We start from the raw sequence: 18,344 nt of genomic DNA on the forward strand, positions 1-18,344 counted from the left end.
TTCTGTTTTTGCTTGCCTATAAATTCATGTCTCTTATGGAAACTCTCAAGGCAAATTTGGAATTTAATGAATAAAAGACTACCTTACATTTTTAAAGACACAGTATTTTATTGTAAAATAGAAGGTGATTTCGAGAATGAGCCCTAAATGTTACAGGAGTGAAATACTCGTATAGATCATCCCTCTCTTTTTAATTTCTGCCTCTTTAAAGAACGACTTTATTTGGTGGGTATCTTAAGGAACTGGTTATAATTCTAAAAAGATATGAATAATATGACTTTACACTAGCATTGAAATTGACCGCCCTCACTAAGGCTGTTCTGTGGTTCAATTTCCATTTATTTATACCAAGGAAAGCCCACAGGGGGTCTGGGACTTTGCAGATTGATTCTAATTCCATTTATGTTGTTAAGCTGGCAAATTCTTTAACAAAGCAAAATAATTGGGCAGATAACATCCTTTTAAAAAATTTGTTTTAGGTGTAGATGGACATAATACCTTTATTTATTTATTTTTATGTGGTGCTGAGGATCAAACTGAGCACCTCACATGGGCTAGGCAAGTGCTCTACCACTGAGCCCCAGACCCAGCCCAGATAATTTCCCTGACAGTTGGCTGAAGTAATGGGCCAGCTCCAAACATTGAGTGTAACTGCATGCCCCAGGCATGTTAGGAAAAAGCCATTCTACTGTTAGAGTCTCGGCAAGCAGACATTTTACTCCCTAATTTCATGATTATTAAGTGAAAGGGTCTCTCTGTCTTTGAATTTCTCTCTAATTCAGCTTTAGCTGCAGCTAAAAAGTTTAAAAGTTCTGATTTAAACCTTTATTCATTAGGAAGCTGGTTCTTCATGAATCCCTCATCTCCACCCACCTCTGCACTTTTTCATAAAAAAACCCACATGCTATGTTTGAACACCCTAGTAAAGGGAGTTATGCAGAGCAGAAAATTGTATAAGAAATGAAAATATTAATTTTTCTAAGTTTTTACTTCCATGTGAGTGGTTATCAGCACTGTTTTTATCTTATTGATTGAACCGGTCATTGCTAAGTGATCTCAAATAAATGTGTATGAGCAGGAATATCAGTCTTCCCCTTGTTTCTGCACATTTTTATTAGTTTTGATTTTTGATTAACGTGTCCTAATTGTGCCTGGTAGTGATCCAACCTCCTTCACCTGCCCTCCCTCCCACACAGCTGGAAACGAGACAAAAAGTATTTTATATAACCTTCTTTGCTCACACTCTGGTCTTTCATGATGATGATCAGGTGGTGACTAGGCAAAAGCACTGTCCTTTGCCCTGGGCAGATAAGGTTGGGGGGGTGCCGGGGGTGTTCCCTGGATACCCCCAGAACTCTGGCCACAGGAAATCTGGGTTATGAGGTACAGCAGGGAAGAAGACCTGCACTGATGTGGAGACAGCCAGGTAACATGGGATAAACTCTGCAACTGAAGTAGAACCCCTAGGAAGTGAGCCCTCCCACCCTAAGTGGTAGCCACTGACCTCCAGCCGGTCTCCTGTCTGGAACCTAAGGGGATGGGGCTAGATCCATGCTAGGACCCCCACCAAGTCCCATTTTAGGGTTCTTCTGTAGTATTGGATGTTCATCACCCAGGTGTTTTATCACCCTGGGTGATGTGGTTGATGGGAGCATCTTTATTTCCTGGATATTAGAGGAGGAGATAAAAAATTCAGAAAAGCAAATCTGATGGAAGTTACTGTGTTTATGGACATGTTAAAGGTGCTGATGAAATTCCCACTGTCCTGTAAATAAAGAAAACTTGGACAATGGTGACTGATGGAGAGACCCAGGAGAGGGTGTCACATCTGGGCTGAACATTAGCAGATATTCTTGAAAGAAGGCTTTTCCACAGCAACAGAGCGCACTTGCTGTGCCATCCATGGAGCGGAGGCCAAGGGAATGTGGTACTCTGCCCTGACCTGGATCTTTCTCTGATTTCTCGCAGGGATTTTCAGGAAACACAAATGCGGACAGCGTGGTGCACTACCGGCTCCAGCCCCCCTTCGAAGCCAGGTTCCTGCGCTTCCTGCCTTTAGCCTGGAACCCCAAGGGCAGGATTGGGATGCGGGTCGAGGTGTATGGGTGTGCATACAGTAAGTAGCCTTGGTTACTGGAAGAAATCCACACCTGCATGAGATGCCGCAAAAGCCAAACTGCCAACTGAACTTGACTTCTGATTTTTAAATAACTGTGCAGCCAAACTGATTTTTTTTTTAAATCTTGTGTCAATCTTCCCATGTCAGAGTGGACTTTAGTTTTTACTTTTTATAGTTGAATTTAGAGGTGGACCTTAATCAAGATGTATTAATATTTAGATTTCCAGAGTTTAACAGAGTACTTACAATGTAATAGCCATTTAATTAAGTGAATAAAGTTCAAACCAGGAGCAGATGATGCTGTTCTTCTGATGTGGACACTCAGTATAGGAATGCAGGGGGGATGGGGGGGGCTCTGGTTTCTTAGGCACAGCGCCTGCTCAGTGGTGTCTCAGTTCTGACTCTGCCTCTCTCTGTTGACGTCCCTGGGAAACCTCTGTACAGCGCACTGAGGCTTCACTTTTTCTTCCTTGGTGGGGATACATGTATATGCATTATGTCAGCCTCTTTTTCTCATCTATTAACTATAATCAAAGTCAAAAGACTCGCCTGTAATTCTAGCTCCTTGGGAGCTGATGCAGGAAGGTCACAGGTTCAAGGTCAGCCTGTCTCAAAATAGAAAATTAAAAGGGTTGGGAATGCAGTTTAAGGGCAGAGCGCTTGTCTAGCATGTGCAAGACCAAAGTAAAAAGAACGGAGGTAATGTGAGTATAACACAGACGTGAAAAGCAAACCATGGAATTGTGTGGCAGGAGTTTATCATCTAGCCGTTATTGGATAATCCAGGATATACTTGTTCTGTTTCTTTATATCATCATAGATTATTGTCAGAATGGGACAATAATAAAAATAATTCCTGTGTAGACCTGGAGAACATGCAAAGAATAGACTGGATGGAAATATCTTTGGCATCTCAGGTTTGGTCAGGTTGGACCCCCGTGTGACACCATTTGCACACAAACACCCGCCTCCCTTCTTTGCTAATCCCGGCTTTGACCTTGCAGAATGTTAATTTTCTAAAACATAATAATAATCTACCACCCATGAAGTATTTAAAGTCATGAATGCTATTATTCACATTCTGTGACTCAACCCCTGTGCAAGCCAATTAATTTCCTAACTCTGTAATCTAATGTTTACATTTCTATGGGACATTAAGTATAATGGTGTTGTTTTGCCATCCGACTTTCTTTTCTTCCCCTCCCATTGGTCATTTTCTTTCATCACTGTATTCTCTTGAACCCAGCTGAGTTCACTGTTGCAATGGCTACAGTGTCTGATACTTGGAATTTCTCTTTGATGCTCTGAAATTAGCTTGTCCTCCCATCACTCTGAAACAACTTCAGGTTTACTGACTTCAAAGCAGAACACGCTCTTTGATGGGGATTTGCCATTAGCTTGATGTTCCTTCATGAGGAGATGCTACTCCAGCTCCTCAGAGTAATATTGGAAAGATCAAAGCTCCGTGACCAGTCCCAAGAAGCACAGTGCGCCATGCAGATCTTGTGGAATCTCTCGGCATAGTTCACTTCTGTAGACTTGAGCTGTTGGGTAAGAGTGACTGGGGAAACAAGATGCAGATGGATAAGATCTCACCACTACTGAGAAATTCAAAATATGTCCCCCAGAAGGTGAATCTCTACCATGTCCTTTTTGTCTTAGAGGAATTATTTTTCAGATGTATTGATTTTGTTTATGCTGTTGACACTTTATGTTAATAAGGGTGGTACGTTTTAGTATTTTCATTTGTATGTCCACTGCCCTGTTTTGATTCAAGAACTTTATTATGGGATATGACGTTGCTTTAAGGCAGTGTCTTTTCCCAGTTACACTCTATTTATAGCAAAATGCTCACTATCACTATAAATTTTCATGGATTCTGATTAGCATGTGCAGTTTCTCTATCTCTGCCACTTTTCCAGATTCTAGGGATTGGACCCAGACACCCACATGTGCTAGACAAGGGCTGCTCCACACGTTGAGCTATCTGAATGGAGACATAGATTTTACCAAATTCCTCCCAGACAGGTGAATACTGTCTGTGACAGTAAGTTCTTAGTCTTACGGGAATTAATCTTTGAGAGCCTCTGAATGCATCAATCTTTGGCTCTTTTCCAATATTCCTTTCTGGGAAACGCAGTGATGATGTAATTGTACCAATCATCTTCAAGTGTCATTTCTACACTCTCTCTCGCCTCTAAAATGAATAGATAGACATACTTCCCAGTAAGATTTAGGTCACCAGCGATTGAAATGAGTCAGGCTCAGAAAGAGGCTGGCTGGCAGAGAAGGAGGCAGCTTAGGTGTAGGATCGTTGTAAATATCTCTCTCCTTGCCGGGTGGGATCCAACCATGGGACTTGAAAGTTGAAGATTTCTTGCATCCTTCAAAAATGAAATTCGTTATCATTTTAAGCTGCTGGCTTTCCTGTAAGTCCTCTGTGTGCTGTTGAAAACTAATTTCCACCTTTTTTTTTCCTCTGCCCAGAGCTCTAGAAATCATAAGCACTTATCCACTGTGGGCCTTCTGTGTGCTAAGCACTGTTGTGAAACTCCACAGATGTTAACGCATCGGATTCTCACAACAGTCTTGTGAGGGAGGCCTGTTTTCAGTCTCATGTCACAGATGAGGAAACTGAGCTCAGAGAAGGTGTGTAACCTGTGTAGGATGGAACTAAGATTCATGCTTTAACTCCTTTGTCCTTCCTCTGAACTAGTATGCTGTATTATGAAATGTCCCAAAAAGGGAAAGAAAAGAGCTGGTAATGGGACTAGAACAGAGTCTTAATATATAAGACAAATTAACCTCCATACTGGAAAATATAGCTCTGTCTAATGGTGGTGTATCTGTGTTGTTAATAACCACAGAAATCCAGTAATCAAAACTATAATCTCAATTGGTAAGTTGAATAATTATAAACCAAGTTCATATCAAATTAGACAAGCACTTCCTGTTTTAAGCCAAGAACTAAGTTGTCGCCATTCATTTTGGATGGCAGAAAAATTTGAAGAAGTTTGGATTTCTGATTTTCCAGTATCCCTCTGCATTTCCTATTCATATAATTGAATTTTGTACCAATAAATTTTTCTCTTAAGGTTATTATGAAAGTTTATAATAAATATGATACTGAATTTTTATTATTTTAATGTTTTTATTCAAATATATATTATAGAGGTTTACTTGTATTGATAGGGCTATAAAATATTTACTTGCTCTTACAAGAGTCTTAAATTTCTAAAAATATGGCAGATTGCCGCAGTCTGGCTGGGCACAAATCACTAGCCACTGAAGCAGGAACAAACTTAATTTTTGAACTGCAGGAAAACACTTCACACAGCTCCCGGGGAATCCTCCCAAACTCCATGGGGCTAGTCCAGGAACCCCCAGCCGGAAATATCTCTCCCGGAAATCCCTCCTCCTGCACTTCCCCAACCAATGGGAACTCCCGGGGAATCCCCGGCAATCCCCACGAGAACTCCAAAATAGTGCGAGAACTCAAAAGTTGCGGCAGAGGCGGATAGTAATGCCTCGCCTGTCAATCAATACTGTTGGCAAAATGCCAGGGGCCATACAGACTCGGCCGTGGCTCTCAGCAGCAGATGGGGAAAAGGTTGACTTTTAGACTACCTGTAAGCACCAAGTCCTGAAAGGCTTGCTTCTCTGATGGGCAGATCACTCCTGAGAGAGACCTTGTGGAGATCTCCCTCACCAGCACCCAATTTTCAAAAATTAAAATTGCTGCTTAATTTTTGAGCTAAATGTTCTCTATCCCAAACATGAGCTTTTATTTAGTTTCATTTTTTTTCATGTATTGACTTCACAAGTCAGAGTTGACTATTTTTTAACTTGGATTTTTTTTTATTGTATTAACTTATTTCATTTAAAAGTCCCCATACTGAGTTAAAAGCATGTGGTTAAATTTCTAGATTGAAGCAGCGTAGTCACGTTTGACAGAAAGACAAGGCATTACCTAATGGACTAGACCTTGAAACTGGTCTTGAAACAAGTCTTCTAACACTTACGCTCTACCATTTGCCTGAGAAAAACGTTTCAGGAAATCTCCTTCGTGTTTCTTAGAAAATCAATCCTACTGTGGTCTAGAGTAGTCACAGTGAAAATGAGGAAAAGCAAAACTCAAAACTAGATCTAAATCACCCAGGCAAGACCTCTTCAGGAGCAGAACACTGTGTTAAACAACTGCAAAATATAAAATCCCAAATATTAGTGTTATCTTTGAGCAACACATAAAGACACAGTCACAGCAGAGGTGATGGGAACAGCAAAATGTGAAGTCTTTGCTGTCTTTCCAAAGCTTTCCTTAGTTAATTGCCAACTCCTAACTGTACATGGCTTCATTTGGATTTGACAGTTTTGCTTTTAATTGTGCACATAAAATTAGTTCTATAACAAGGAATAATTGGTTTACATATATTTTGCACAGAATGTAGTATAATGTAGTATAAAGTAGCACTTAATACAATAATTTCTCTTACATACCTTAACCCCGTGTGAGAAAATCAGACTTGTAAACTTTCAAATATTAGCTGCACAAAATGGATGATTTTTTGAGGCACAATTTTTTATATATTTTTGCATAACCTAAAGAAAAGGGATAACCACATAAAAGACTAGCAGAAATATTTTTGTGAAATTAAATACGATAAACAATCTATCTCAGCTTGAATGATTGGGCTGGTTGGCTTCTGATGGCTTCACATGTTTTGTGCACCTCCGTTTATTAGATACATATATTTTTTTGAAGATAACTGCTTTCTTTTTCTTCCTTTTAATTTAAAAAAAACACAAGAGATTTTTCTGGGTAATGTTAATTTTTTTTTGTCTGTTGTTCCATCTTCAGTTGATTTTGACAGATGTTCTTTTGTATTATAGATAAGACACACTTGTTTTTTGATGAAGTGAATGATCATGACCTTTATAGTTGAAATTGTAAGGCCCTGTTAGAAAGCTCAGAAGAAACGGCAGAATTGTAGTTCTGACAGGCTTCTCCGGAAGGCCCAAAATAGTGTTATTGAAGTCATGCTCTCTCAACAAAGCATCGAAATAAAAAATGTATGCCTTTATTAGTTAAGGTCCTCCAGAGAAACAGAACCAGCTGTGTGTGTGTGTGTGTGTGTGTGTGTTTTATAAACAAACAAAATCTTCACTAATGTGTGTACATGTATAAGAATCAAGAGAAGTCAAAGTTACTGGGAATGAATAAATCATTTAAATTGAGTGACACTGATTCTTAACAGAAGAACGATCTTAAAACAGACAACTCATTTAGTAGAAATACAACATATTTCCTGATTTTTAAAAATCAAATAGAATGAGAAGAAATAAACCAGTATAAAGACAGAAGTCAGTGAGAATATATTAATAAATGTGTTTTTCAATGATAAATTTGGAAAATGAAAAAGCCTACCAATGAGTATTAGGTAAATCAACTTGTGACACCAATCAAGAATACATAGTTATCAGTGTTTCCAACAATGAGCAACTAGAAATGTAACCTGTGTGTTTGTGTATATTGAGGTGTATTGGCCTATCCATTTCCAGGTGCAATGTACGATGTATTACAGTTAGAATTACTTTGTCTTATCCTCTTTCCTAGGATCTCAGGTGGTTTATTTTGATGGACTAGGAGCCCTGCTATTCAGATTGGATAAAAAGCCCATGAGACCGATAAGAGATGTTATTTCTTTGAAATTTAAAACCATGCAGAACAATGGGATTCTACTCCACAGAGAAGGACAACATGGAAATCACGTATCTCTGCAATTAATTAAAGGAAAACTTGTCTTTTCTCTTAATTCAGGTAAAAGGCATTTGTACTTTCATGCCAGTGATTAAAATAACAATCTGGCTAGTTTGAAATACATCCATTGGTACTTAATTTTCACAGTTAAGGAAAGAGACCATATGATTTATCAGTGAAGCCAAACACCTTTGAAAGTTCAGGGACACATTACTGATAGTTACCCTGGGATAATGAGTGCAAAGTGGAATTGTCATGGGAAAGTGCGAATGAGAACTGAGGGACATTGCTAGCAAATGCATCCAGCCTGTACACATCTCCAGTAGGATTTACGCAAACAGCACCTACTTTGACAACTGTGTAAGAAGGCCATTATAAATGCATTATACATATAATATATCACATATCGTCATTATACATAATCATACAGATAAGAATAGGCTGTTGTGAAATTATGAGCTGGTGCCGAGAGTGATGTTCTAGCAAAGAAAATACTTGCAAGGTAAATGAGGATGTCATGAAAAGTAATAAAAAACAAATCACTGAAAAAAAGCAATTTCAACAAAGTGTAAAAATGAATACAAAAGAAATCACAAAAGATGTCAAAATATTATTGTTTTCAGATGAAGAGAAAATTGGATGATAGCTACGTGGGATGGAAGGGTGGACCTAAGTTGTAGTGCTGATGCAGCAAAGGGAATCCATGGTTTTTAACAGAACCACCTCAGCCTGTTGTGCTTTCTCCTTTCAGGCAATGCCAACCTGCAGCCTGCTGGTGCCCACGTGAACCTCACCCTGGGCAGCCTGCTGGATGACCAGCACTGGCACTCCGTCCTCATCGAGGTCCTCAGCACTCATGTCAACTTCACGTTGGACAAGCACACTCGTCATTTCCATGCAAGAGGAGAATCCAGTTACCTGGATCTTAACTTTGAGGTTATCATAAATTGCATGATTAAAAAAAAAAAAAACATTTGTGGTTGTAGATGGATAGAATGCCTTTATGTTATTTGTTTATTTTTATGTGGTGCTGAGGATCAAACCCATACGTGAGGCACGCGCTCAACCACGGAGCCACAACCCCAGCCCTATAAACAGTTTCTTAACTTCTTTGAGGACATAACATCTTTTGCAATACATCGCCCGTATGTATCTAACTTTTCAATGACATCTATTCTGCCTGTTCTTCAAGGACAGTTTTGAGCTACTTTTGAGCACATGAAGAATCAGAGCAAACCAGGAAAGCTGTGATGAGTGTCTGATACCCATGGTTTTGGCACATAATATCTACAGAGACCCTGGTCTATACCAGATCATCCATGGTTTTATTACCTTAACTGTGTAATAACAAAAGATAGGACCCAGTGTAGAGGTTGGCACTTTATGGGCCCGAATCTGGTCTTATTTTAAAGAAGCCATTTTGTCGTTTTAAAAAGTTTCATTGGAACACATGTCCATTTCCAAAATGTGTTGTCTGTGGCTGCTTTGGTGCTAAAACTACACTATGGAGTGGTGCAGAAGGGACCAAGTGACCCGCAGAGCAAAAAATATTCACAACATGGCCTTTCATAGAGAAAGTTTGCCTGCCGCTTTCTTTAAGTTAATGCACAAAGTCTGGTACCGGAAATAAAACCATCAAGAAGTGCCACTTAGAATAGAGGGGGCCTCATTTGAAATGAACAAATGTGGAAATATAAGCAGATGCAGATGGATTTGTGACCACCATTGCTGTACCTGTTAACCATCACTGTTTTAAAGAGATAATCAAAACATCACTAAACAATGTTATTCATGTCATTTTTCTTTCTAAGATCAGCTTTGGAGGAATCCCGACATCTGCAGGGTCCCTGGAAATCTCACATACAAACTTTCATGGATGTATAGAAAATCTTTATTATAATGGAGTGGATATTGTTGAATTAGCCAAGAAAAACAAACCACAGGTCCTTGTTATGGTAAGAAGCTTAAAAGGAAAGGGAAGGAAAATGAATTCTTAGTGTTTTGTGCCCTTAAAATATTTCTTTTGGGTGTTCATTTCATATAACATTCATAAAATCAACTCTTATTATTTAAACAGTGTCATGTGATATAAGTTTTTTATTATGTATTAAAAAGCTAAAAAGTAAATGTGCCTTGCGGGGCATGCTTATTTCATGTTAATATGAAGTAAAGTAACTTCTTATTTTTGCATGGAGATCAGACATTGTATGTCTCAAATATTTTGGGTATTATTATTCTCAGGGGACTAATTATTTTGCAATGAAATTCTCCAATGAGCTATCCCTAGATAACTTGAAATGCTTCCAAATCAGTAAACTTATTTCCATGTTTAAAATTAAAAATACCTAAGTTTTGGGTTACAGGGCAAGTTCATGTTCAGTTCAACAAGTGTCAGAAGCACATCACGGGACTACTTACTGATATTGTTTTAAAAAGTGTTTTCTTTCCTCTTATGGGCTTCAAGGAGTTGGCTTATGGGATTTAGGACCAAAATCTGACAATACCTTTGGTTCTGGCTCAACAGGCCACAAAATGAATACTTCACTTGGGTTTGCAGGTAGAAAGGGGGAAAAATAGCCATGAGACCCATGAATCTTCCAAGGAGCTGAAGGGGAAAAAAAGAGGAGAAGGAGGAGGAGGAGGAAGAGTTAGAAGCCTACTGTGAACCATGCCAAGGAAACATAAATGGTGGCTAAGAAAACATCAAGGTGCTCGAAAAGCGAAACACGAAGGGAACACTGATAAGAAGGATCCAGGTACCTTTGACAAGGTGAAAGATAAAGGAAGAACAGTCTTTTACCTGAATCCCCGTCCTTGGAGAAACTGAGACACGGAATATTTCTGGGACAGGAAGGAGAAGGGAGACTCTCAGTTACTGACACCAGCTTTGCCAGAGGTGCATTCTCAGAAACCAATCTAATGCAAAGATGTGTCTGGACAATGGGCCTCCACACCAAGACACCTAGCTAACACCTCTGGAACTTCAAGCCATCTCGTGTTTGCCAATCCCTGGTGTAAAGAAGAGTCCTTCATCCCCGCCCTGACATTTTTGGGGCTGCTGCCCTATGTACTGTCATTGAGGTGAATAGGAATGAGTTAAGAATGAGTCACAAGGAGCCACACTATTGGAGGGACTCAGACATTGTTTGCCATGCAAATTTCATATTACACTGGATCATGGATGGATTTCTTGGCATAATTATCATCTGATTATAACCAATCAGGAGAACCACAATAACCCTGACACCTATGGGGTCCTAAATATCCTTCTAAAGAAAACTATTAACTAATTAATTGCATTGGTTGAAGATGGTGAAATGTATCAGTTTGACATGGAAACAAGTGAAAAGAAGATTCCTTCCAAACTGTGCATGGGAATAAAAAATGGTAGATCTAAGAATTCCATTTTGAGAGTTATTTCAATGTCAGGTGTTCTTTATAAAAATAGAAAATCTGTTGCTTCAACATTTAAAAGGAATATATATATATATATATATATATATATATATATATATATGTAATTTGGAAAATTCAATTGTCAGAATTGACTCATTCACCTACTCATCACTCATCTGATCTGTGGCAGGAAGCTTCACTTCTGGATGGGTGCAAGCAACTACCACCTAAACAATGAGGACAAGTGTTTGGAACAACCCAGCCCCGATAAGCTAAAGAGGGAGAGGCAGACAGTCAGGACTGCACAGAGTGCTGTTTATTGGGGGGTCTTATGGACAGAAGCTCCATCCTGGGTGGCAGCAAAACCAATGCATCCCCACAATTTGGGTCAGAAGGAGGGGCATATGTATGGATTAGGACAAAAATGACTTCATGTAAGCCAGAATGTTCCTGGCTTCTCTTAAGCTAATGCCAAAGAACTGAGCTCATTCCTGCACCAGGGTCAGCTTCTAAAGCTCCACCTACCACTCTGATGGTCTTATCTATTTGTAGTTTGCTATAAAACTGTGCAGAACAAAACTGGCCTGCTTTCTCTGGGACCATGATTGTTATGACTCAAGATGGCTGTGGCCAGGTCAGACTGGATCCCTACCATTTGCAGCTGATGAAAAAATTTAAAAAATTAATAATAGTCTGATGATTAGATTTATACTATGGGTTAGTGTCTATTACTGTTCATCTTTTTATATTTAATTCATTATAGCAAATTTTTTTTACAATAAAATTTATCACATTCAGTAGAATTTTTTTAAAAAGCCAAGAATGGATGTTCTGATTTATATATATATATATATATATATATATATATATATATATATATATATATATAGTTTTAATGTACATTGAAGATTATTTTAAAATGAAAGCTGAATTATTTTAGTTTCTGAAGTACGTTAAGACAGAATTTTTAGAAATATGATTCAGTCTTAAAAGTGACTTTAATCCTTGGATCAGTAATTCTAAAACCTGGCTTTAGCTTGGAGGCACCAGAGGAGATCTAAAAGATGCTCTCACCTCAATCCACTCCAGGAGACTGGGAATTAATTGGTTCAGTTGTGGATTTTTAACATCTGGTTCAACAAGGCTTGAGAACTACTAACCTAGATTGTCTATGTTACTTTAGTAATGCTTCCCCCTCCCGAAATCATATACAGTATATTAATAAAAATTATTCAAAGAAAATTCCAAATAGAATAAAATTGCTTTTTCTCTGCAACTGAAATTCATACATGTAAATAAATAACCACTGTTCCTTCCTTCCACCACCTGAAATAAAAAACAAAAACAAACATAAAGAACAACATAAAGATGGTGCCTTACTTGCCAGATATTAAAACATGCCCAAAGCCCATAAGAATCAATATGGTGTTGGGTAGGGTTAGGCAAGTTGGTAGAACAAAGCAAAAACATCAGAAAGATCCCAGTCTACTTGTAAGTTAGTAACAAGTTGTAGGGTTCAGCCCAGTGGAAAATGGAGGAACTATCTCATAAATTCTTCTGGAAAAGACCAGTGTCCATAAGGCAGAAAGTAAACCTGGATCACTATTTTGAATATACCAAAATATGTAAATTTCAGGAAGATGAGAAACTAACAACAATGATAGCAATTCTTGGAAGAAAATCTGCGTGATTATGCATAGAACCTGGTGGGGGGCATGAAACTTTCCTAACAAACTGGAAACTCAAAAGCTACCCAAGAAAACAGAGACATGATTGAGTATAAAAATTAATGTCTTCATGCTAAACACACTATAAGCAAACTTTTTATGTAACAACTGCCTGAGCTGGAAAAAAAATTTTGGAATACTGTCAAAGTATAATTTTCCAAAAGCTAAACAAATATGAACCATGTAATTGTTGAAAAACCTTATGTCAAAAATGTAATTGACTCATTAATTAATGGGAAAATCAGTAAAATAATGAACTTGGTACAAAGCACATTTTGAGGAATGTTATTTAGGAAAGATCAAATGTTGTTCAGGAGAACAGTCAGAGTATGGAAATGTCCTGGTCATTGTCATCTGTTAGAGGACTGGAAAATGGCGGAAATAGAATAACTCCTATTGAATTAGATGATACCACTATTCCTTTGCTAATGCTGAGAAGTAGAATAGAGGAGATTCATACACACACACACACACACACACACACACACACTCATACAAAGTCATCAGGATAGGTTTTCCCAATTATGATAATACTTACATTGGAAAATCAGACAAATATAATAGATTCAAGCTTTATCAAGTAGATTAATATCATTCTGGATTGAAAAATAAAAGCCCTTGTAAATCTGTGCAAAGTCTATCTTTCATTAGACAGAAGCACCGTGAAGCTCTAACATGACCTTTTGTTTTATTTATAGGGAAATGTGTCCTTCTCATGTCCACAACCACAGACCATCCCTGTCACTTTTCTGAGCTCTAGGAGTTATCTGGCTCTGCCAGGCAACTCTGGGGAGGACAAAGTATCTGTCACATTCCAGTTTCGTACATGGAACAAAGCAGGACGTTTGCTGTTTGGTGAACTGTGGCATGGTGCGGGAAGTTTTCTCCTCTTTCTTAAGGATGGAAAACTCAAACTGAGCCTCTTCCAGCCAGGACAGTCATTGAGGAACGTCACAGCAGGTAATGCATGTTCACATAAACCTTACAACCCACCAGAGGGTGAATCATTGTGTACTAAGTCCATACCTGAGGTCACAAGACACCTAATGCTCCTATTTGGAGGAACAGGATGGCCATTTTCCTTGAGGATCTTCCAGACTGTTTATATGGGGGACATGTAGCCATCACTGTAGTGATCCTTGGACCCAAAATGATTATATATAAGAAATGAGAACCCAGCAGCTCCAGAGGCTGAGGCAGGAGGATTGCAAGTTCAAAGCCAGTCTCAGCAACTTAGTGAGGCCCTGTCTCTAAATAAAATATAAAAAGGGCTGGGGATATGGCTCAGTGGTTAAGAGCCCCTGGGTTCAATCCCCAGTACCAAATAAGAAAAAGAAAAAAAGGAAGGAAGGAAGGAAGGAAGGAAGGAAGGAAGGAAGGAAGGAAGGAGTGCACTTTTCTGCAGATCTACTTCTGATATATCAGAAAAATATGTCGTATACTTAAGCTCCATTTCCTGATAAACATGTGCCCAGCCTCCATCCAGTAGAAATGCTGGGGGGGGGGACCTAGTGAAGCAGATACCACACAGAGATGTTCACTTTTCCGTTACTTTCCTCCCTTCTCCATCTCTCCTCCTCCCTCTGCCTGCTGTCCTCTTCTGCTATGGGGAGAGGTATTCTCTACACAGTAGGTAACTTGCAGCAAAGGAGGAGATCCACAGAAGTAGCCGTGGAGATTTTGAGCTCTGGGTTCTTGCAATCTCAGGAAGGATCTCAGACGAGTCACATGCAGGAGTTCATTTGGGAAAGTGAGAATAAGAGAGAAGCGTACAGCATAGACACTGAATGGCTCAGACGGTCTCTGAAGAGAAGGGAGTGGCCTTACAGAATTGAGGATTCTAAGGGGTTTGAGTTTCTTTGTCCTTGTTCTATTCTCTTGGACCCCCTGACGTGGTTAATTATGTGAGGGTCTTGATGACCAGGTCACAAGGGGTGGTCTTAACATGGTTTTAGTGACCAGGGAGGGTCCTGGCCACCTGGTTACAAGAGATGGTGGTGGCATGGTCTGGAACTGGGAGTTCCATTAAGGGATTATAATTAACCATGTTTGGAGAAGGCCCATCTCTCTGGAGCTTGTCTGCTTTGATGAAAGTTCCCCCTGACTTCAAGCGAGAGTTCCCTGAAGGGATCATAATTATGTATGGGTTGGCGAAGGTTGGACAGTTTGTCCCCCCAGCCCTGCCATTTTGTAGAAGGCTGCCTGCCCAGTCAGGCTCCCTGTGGCCTCAGTTTGGGGACTCATGGATTTTTCTTAGTGATGTCTGAGGTCTTCCCTGTTTCTTACTGCCCTCTGTTGTCCTTCCCCTACCCACCGGCTCATGGCTGACTCGCCTACCAGACAAATTGATAACTGTTGCCTTGTCCTGAAAGATGCCAGCAAATACCAGGAGTCCTTACCCTTTTGCTGAAGGCTGACCCATTTTCAAGACACCCTGTGTTCAAGGAAGAATCTCAGCAATTCAAAAATCACAGATGCTCCTAAGCCTCACTATTTTCCCCTTGTGAAGTGGAAACCTTAGTCTTTCAAAGAAGGGAGAACAATAGGAAGGAAATCTGGTTTTATTAGCATAATGGTTATCCCCCCCCCATTGGGCCCCCCTTTTTCCCATCTCCCTCCCAGGACCTGTTTTTGTTGGGCAGATACTTCTGGAATGATCCAGCAAGTCCAGATATTAGAATCTGTATCTACCCTCCTCTGATCCCAGAAAAATGACTGAGGATAAAACAGAGGTATTCAGATTGAATATGTATTCTTCACCTTTTGAAAATGCAAACCTACTTTCTGTTTCCTCACAAATAGCATTCCCCCCTGGAAAAAAAGTGTGAAATTTTTCCCCCAAAATATACAAAATAAATATATGTCAAAGATCAACTCATTCACTAGTAACAGAACCAATTCTGAGGAAATAAAAATGAGATCACCTGCCAGTTTAGTGAATCTTCTTCACAAAGAGAGAAAAGAATGAAATGGTCTTATTATTGAATAAGTATTAAACGAGTCTTTGATGCGCATCTCAGTGATTGCTAACAAGGCGATAAAAAACAGAAAGAAATTTCATCCATCTCTGCAGCCAACCAGATGTCACCCATTACACATAAGTCCTCAAGGTTAAAAAAAAATCTAATAAATAAGCCAGGCTCAGTGGCACATGCCTATTATCACAGCTGCTCAGGAGGCTGAGGCAGGAAGATCACAAGTTTGAGGCCAGTCTCAGCAACCTAGGGAAACCCTGTCCAACAATAAAAAAAATAAAAAGGGCTTGGGATGTGGCTCAGTGGTTAAGCTCCTCTGGGTTCAATACCCAATGCAGGAAAAAAAAAAAAAAAGAAAAATCCAAGAAACAAGACCACGTAAAAGTAGAAGGGAACTATCAGTGAAGAGGAACAGGATGTGGGAGGAGAGGTGATGGTGTGTGGGAATGTCCAAAACATGTCACCTTCATGGGAGAATGTGAGGCCCACTACTCTGTATAATTAATATGCTCTAATAAAGAATTTCCTACCAAGAAAAGATAACTCCTCTTTAAGTAAGAGGACCCAACAGGGCCTTTTGCTACAATAGCCCATACTAAATTCCTCTGGTAGCTGGGGAGACCTCTGTAAAGGCTCCTTGTTTTATCCAGAAGAAAACTACAGCCCTTCCCTCTTTGACAAGCAGGTAAGTCTCAAGGTGGGACCAGCACCTTCGTTAAACCCCCACACAGACATCTACAAATCTACATGTCAAAGAAATGTCTCCAGGACCCCAAGAAAAAAAAATGTCCCTAGGTTGTCAAACTACAAAGAATCTAAATCAAATTTTTATAAGTTTTTTTTATAAGATTTCTAAAGTTATTTTAAAACTAAGTATTTTTTTTTTCTAAATCTACATACACATCAAAGAGGCAGAGGAAGAATTTACAAGTTTTCTAAAGGAAATGTTCTAAGAAAAGGGAGCATGAGTGAAAGTCTTTGGCATTAAGGAAGTTTTTGTTTGTATGTTGCTGAGGCTGGCTTTGAACTTGCGATCCTCCTGCCTCAGCCTCCCCAGCCATCTGGATTACAGGCGTGTGCCACTGTGGCCAGTGATTTGTGTTTTACACCAGGAAAGCCAGTTCAAAAAAGAACTCCAAATGCTTCACATTTATAGTCAGAAAAAGGAATCCTGAAATGAAATTGCAAATAAGAGCAAATCTAGCAAAACTGGTCAGTGTCCAAAGGACAGCAAAGCCCTGTGTTCCTTCCCTGAACTGCGTGTGTGTCTCTGAATAGGTCTCACATGCATTGCTCTCTGTTCTCCACAAGTCAGTTTCTGTCCCTACACGGTTGTAAAATACCTAGTCAAAGATGGAGAATTATAAAATCAGCTTAATTCTTTCATTGAAAATATTCCCAGCCACCTCTTTGGTCCATTTCAAAATCTGTTCAGATTTTTTCCTTCAGTAGTTAGACATTATTGCTAACGTGTTGCATGTTTCCTAGATGTGGCAAAGTGCTGAGCAAGCGTTTTCTCCAGTTCCAGTTTGCACCCTAACAAGAATTAAATACAAAGTCCTTACATCACACCCACACACCCACCGCTTTAGCTGATGGATTTGCCAGAGTGACATTGTGCTTCCAATTTAGTTGTTGACAAGAGATCGCCTTCACATGCAAACATGTTTAAAAAAGCATCTCTGTTGTAGAATCTTGCTTCATTAATTTAAGATTTCTCATTAAAATGTTCATAAATACTGTGAATGATTTCCTTGGATATAAATTATGGTCAAAGGCCAATTATAACCTAACAGTAAAAAAGAAATTATTTGCAGGATAAAAGATAAACTTAAAAAAACTATACCAAGTTTACTTTCATTTGTCAAAGATATTTTTAGAGAGGGCACTATCAGGATTTTACATAGTTATAAAAAGAACATGTCAAGGATTTTTATTTAACTCATTAGTTAGTGAGGGAACCAGATGTTACAACAAATCCAAAGGATAATTCAGAGGATGACAGATAATGTAAGCAGAAAGTGACAATGAATTTACATATAATATAAAACTAGTCTGTTTCCTGGGGTGGGACTGGGTGGGAGGAGGAAGGAGGTCAGTTGGGTTTCCACCAAATTTATTTGCATGTCTGGGGACAACCATCTTTCACTTAATTTGACTTTTCTACGGTTTTAACAGTAGCAAAAGAACTCAAAGAAGGTAAAGGCACAGAGATGCACAGTATCAAAGGAGTCCAGAGATTGTGTTTAGACAGGGCCTGTGTTTACATTGAGGACATTAGTCAGCTGGTGCGTTTCAAAGTGCAGTTTTTCCTTATTACTCTTAGTATTTCTGTTTCTGCTTCACATATCACTGAAGGTTAAAAGGGA

The 18,344-nt window shown here is 39.2% G+C and overlaps 1 protein-coding gene across 1 annotated transcript in view; it reads left to right on the forward strand.

Moving 5' to 3' along the window:
* Positions 1–18,344, forward strand: part of LOC124101634 (contactin-associated protein-like 3) — a 209,584-nt gene that overhangs the window by 115,523 nt on the left and 75,717 nt on the right. Inside the window, exons 4-8 of the mRNA XM_058583459.1 lie at positions 1,969–2,116; positions 7,734–7,937; positions 8,629–8,813; positions 9,689–9,832; positions 13,699–13,960. Of these exons, the coding sequence (XP_058439442.1) occupies positions 1,969–2,116; positions 7,734–7,937; positions 8,629–8,813; positions 9,689–9,832; positions 13,699–13,960 (943 nt within the window). The remainder of the gene's footprint in view (positions 1–1,968; positions 2,117–7,733; positions 7,938–8,628; positions 8,814–9,688; positions 9,833–13,698; positions 13,961–18,344) is intronic.

This window comes from Marmota monax, unplaced genomic scaffold, assembly GCF_021218885.2.
Source record: "Marmota monax isolate L192 unplaced genomic scaffold, Marmota_monax_Labrador192_F-V1.1 WCK01_AAM20220418_F8-fsc00231, whole genome shotgun sequence".
NCBI lineage: Eukaryota > Metazoa > Chordata > Mammalia > Rodentia > Sciuridae > Marmota > Marmota monax.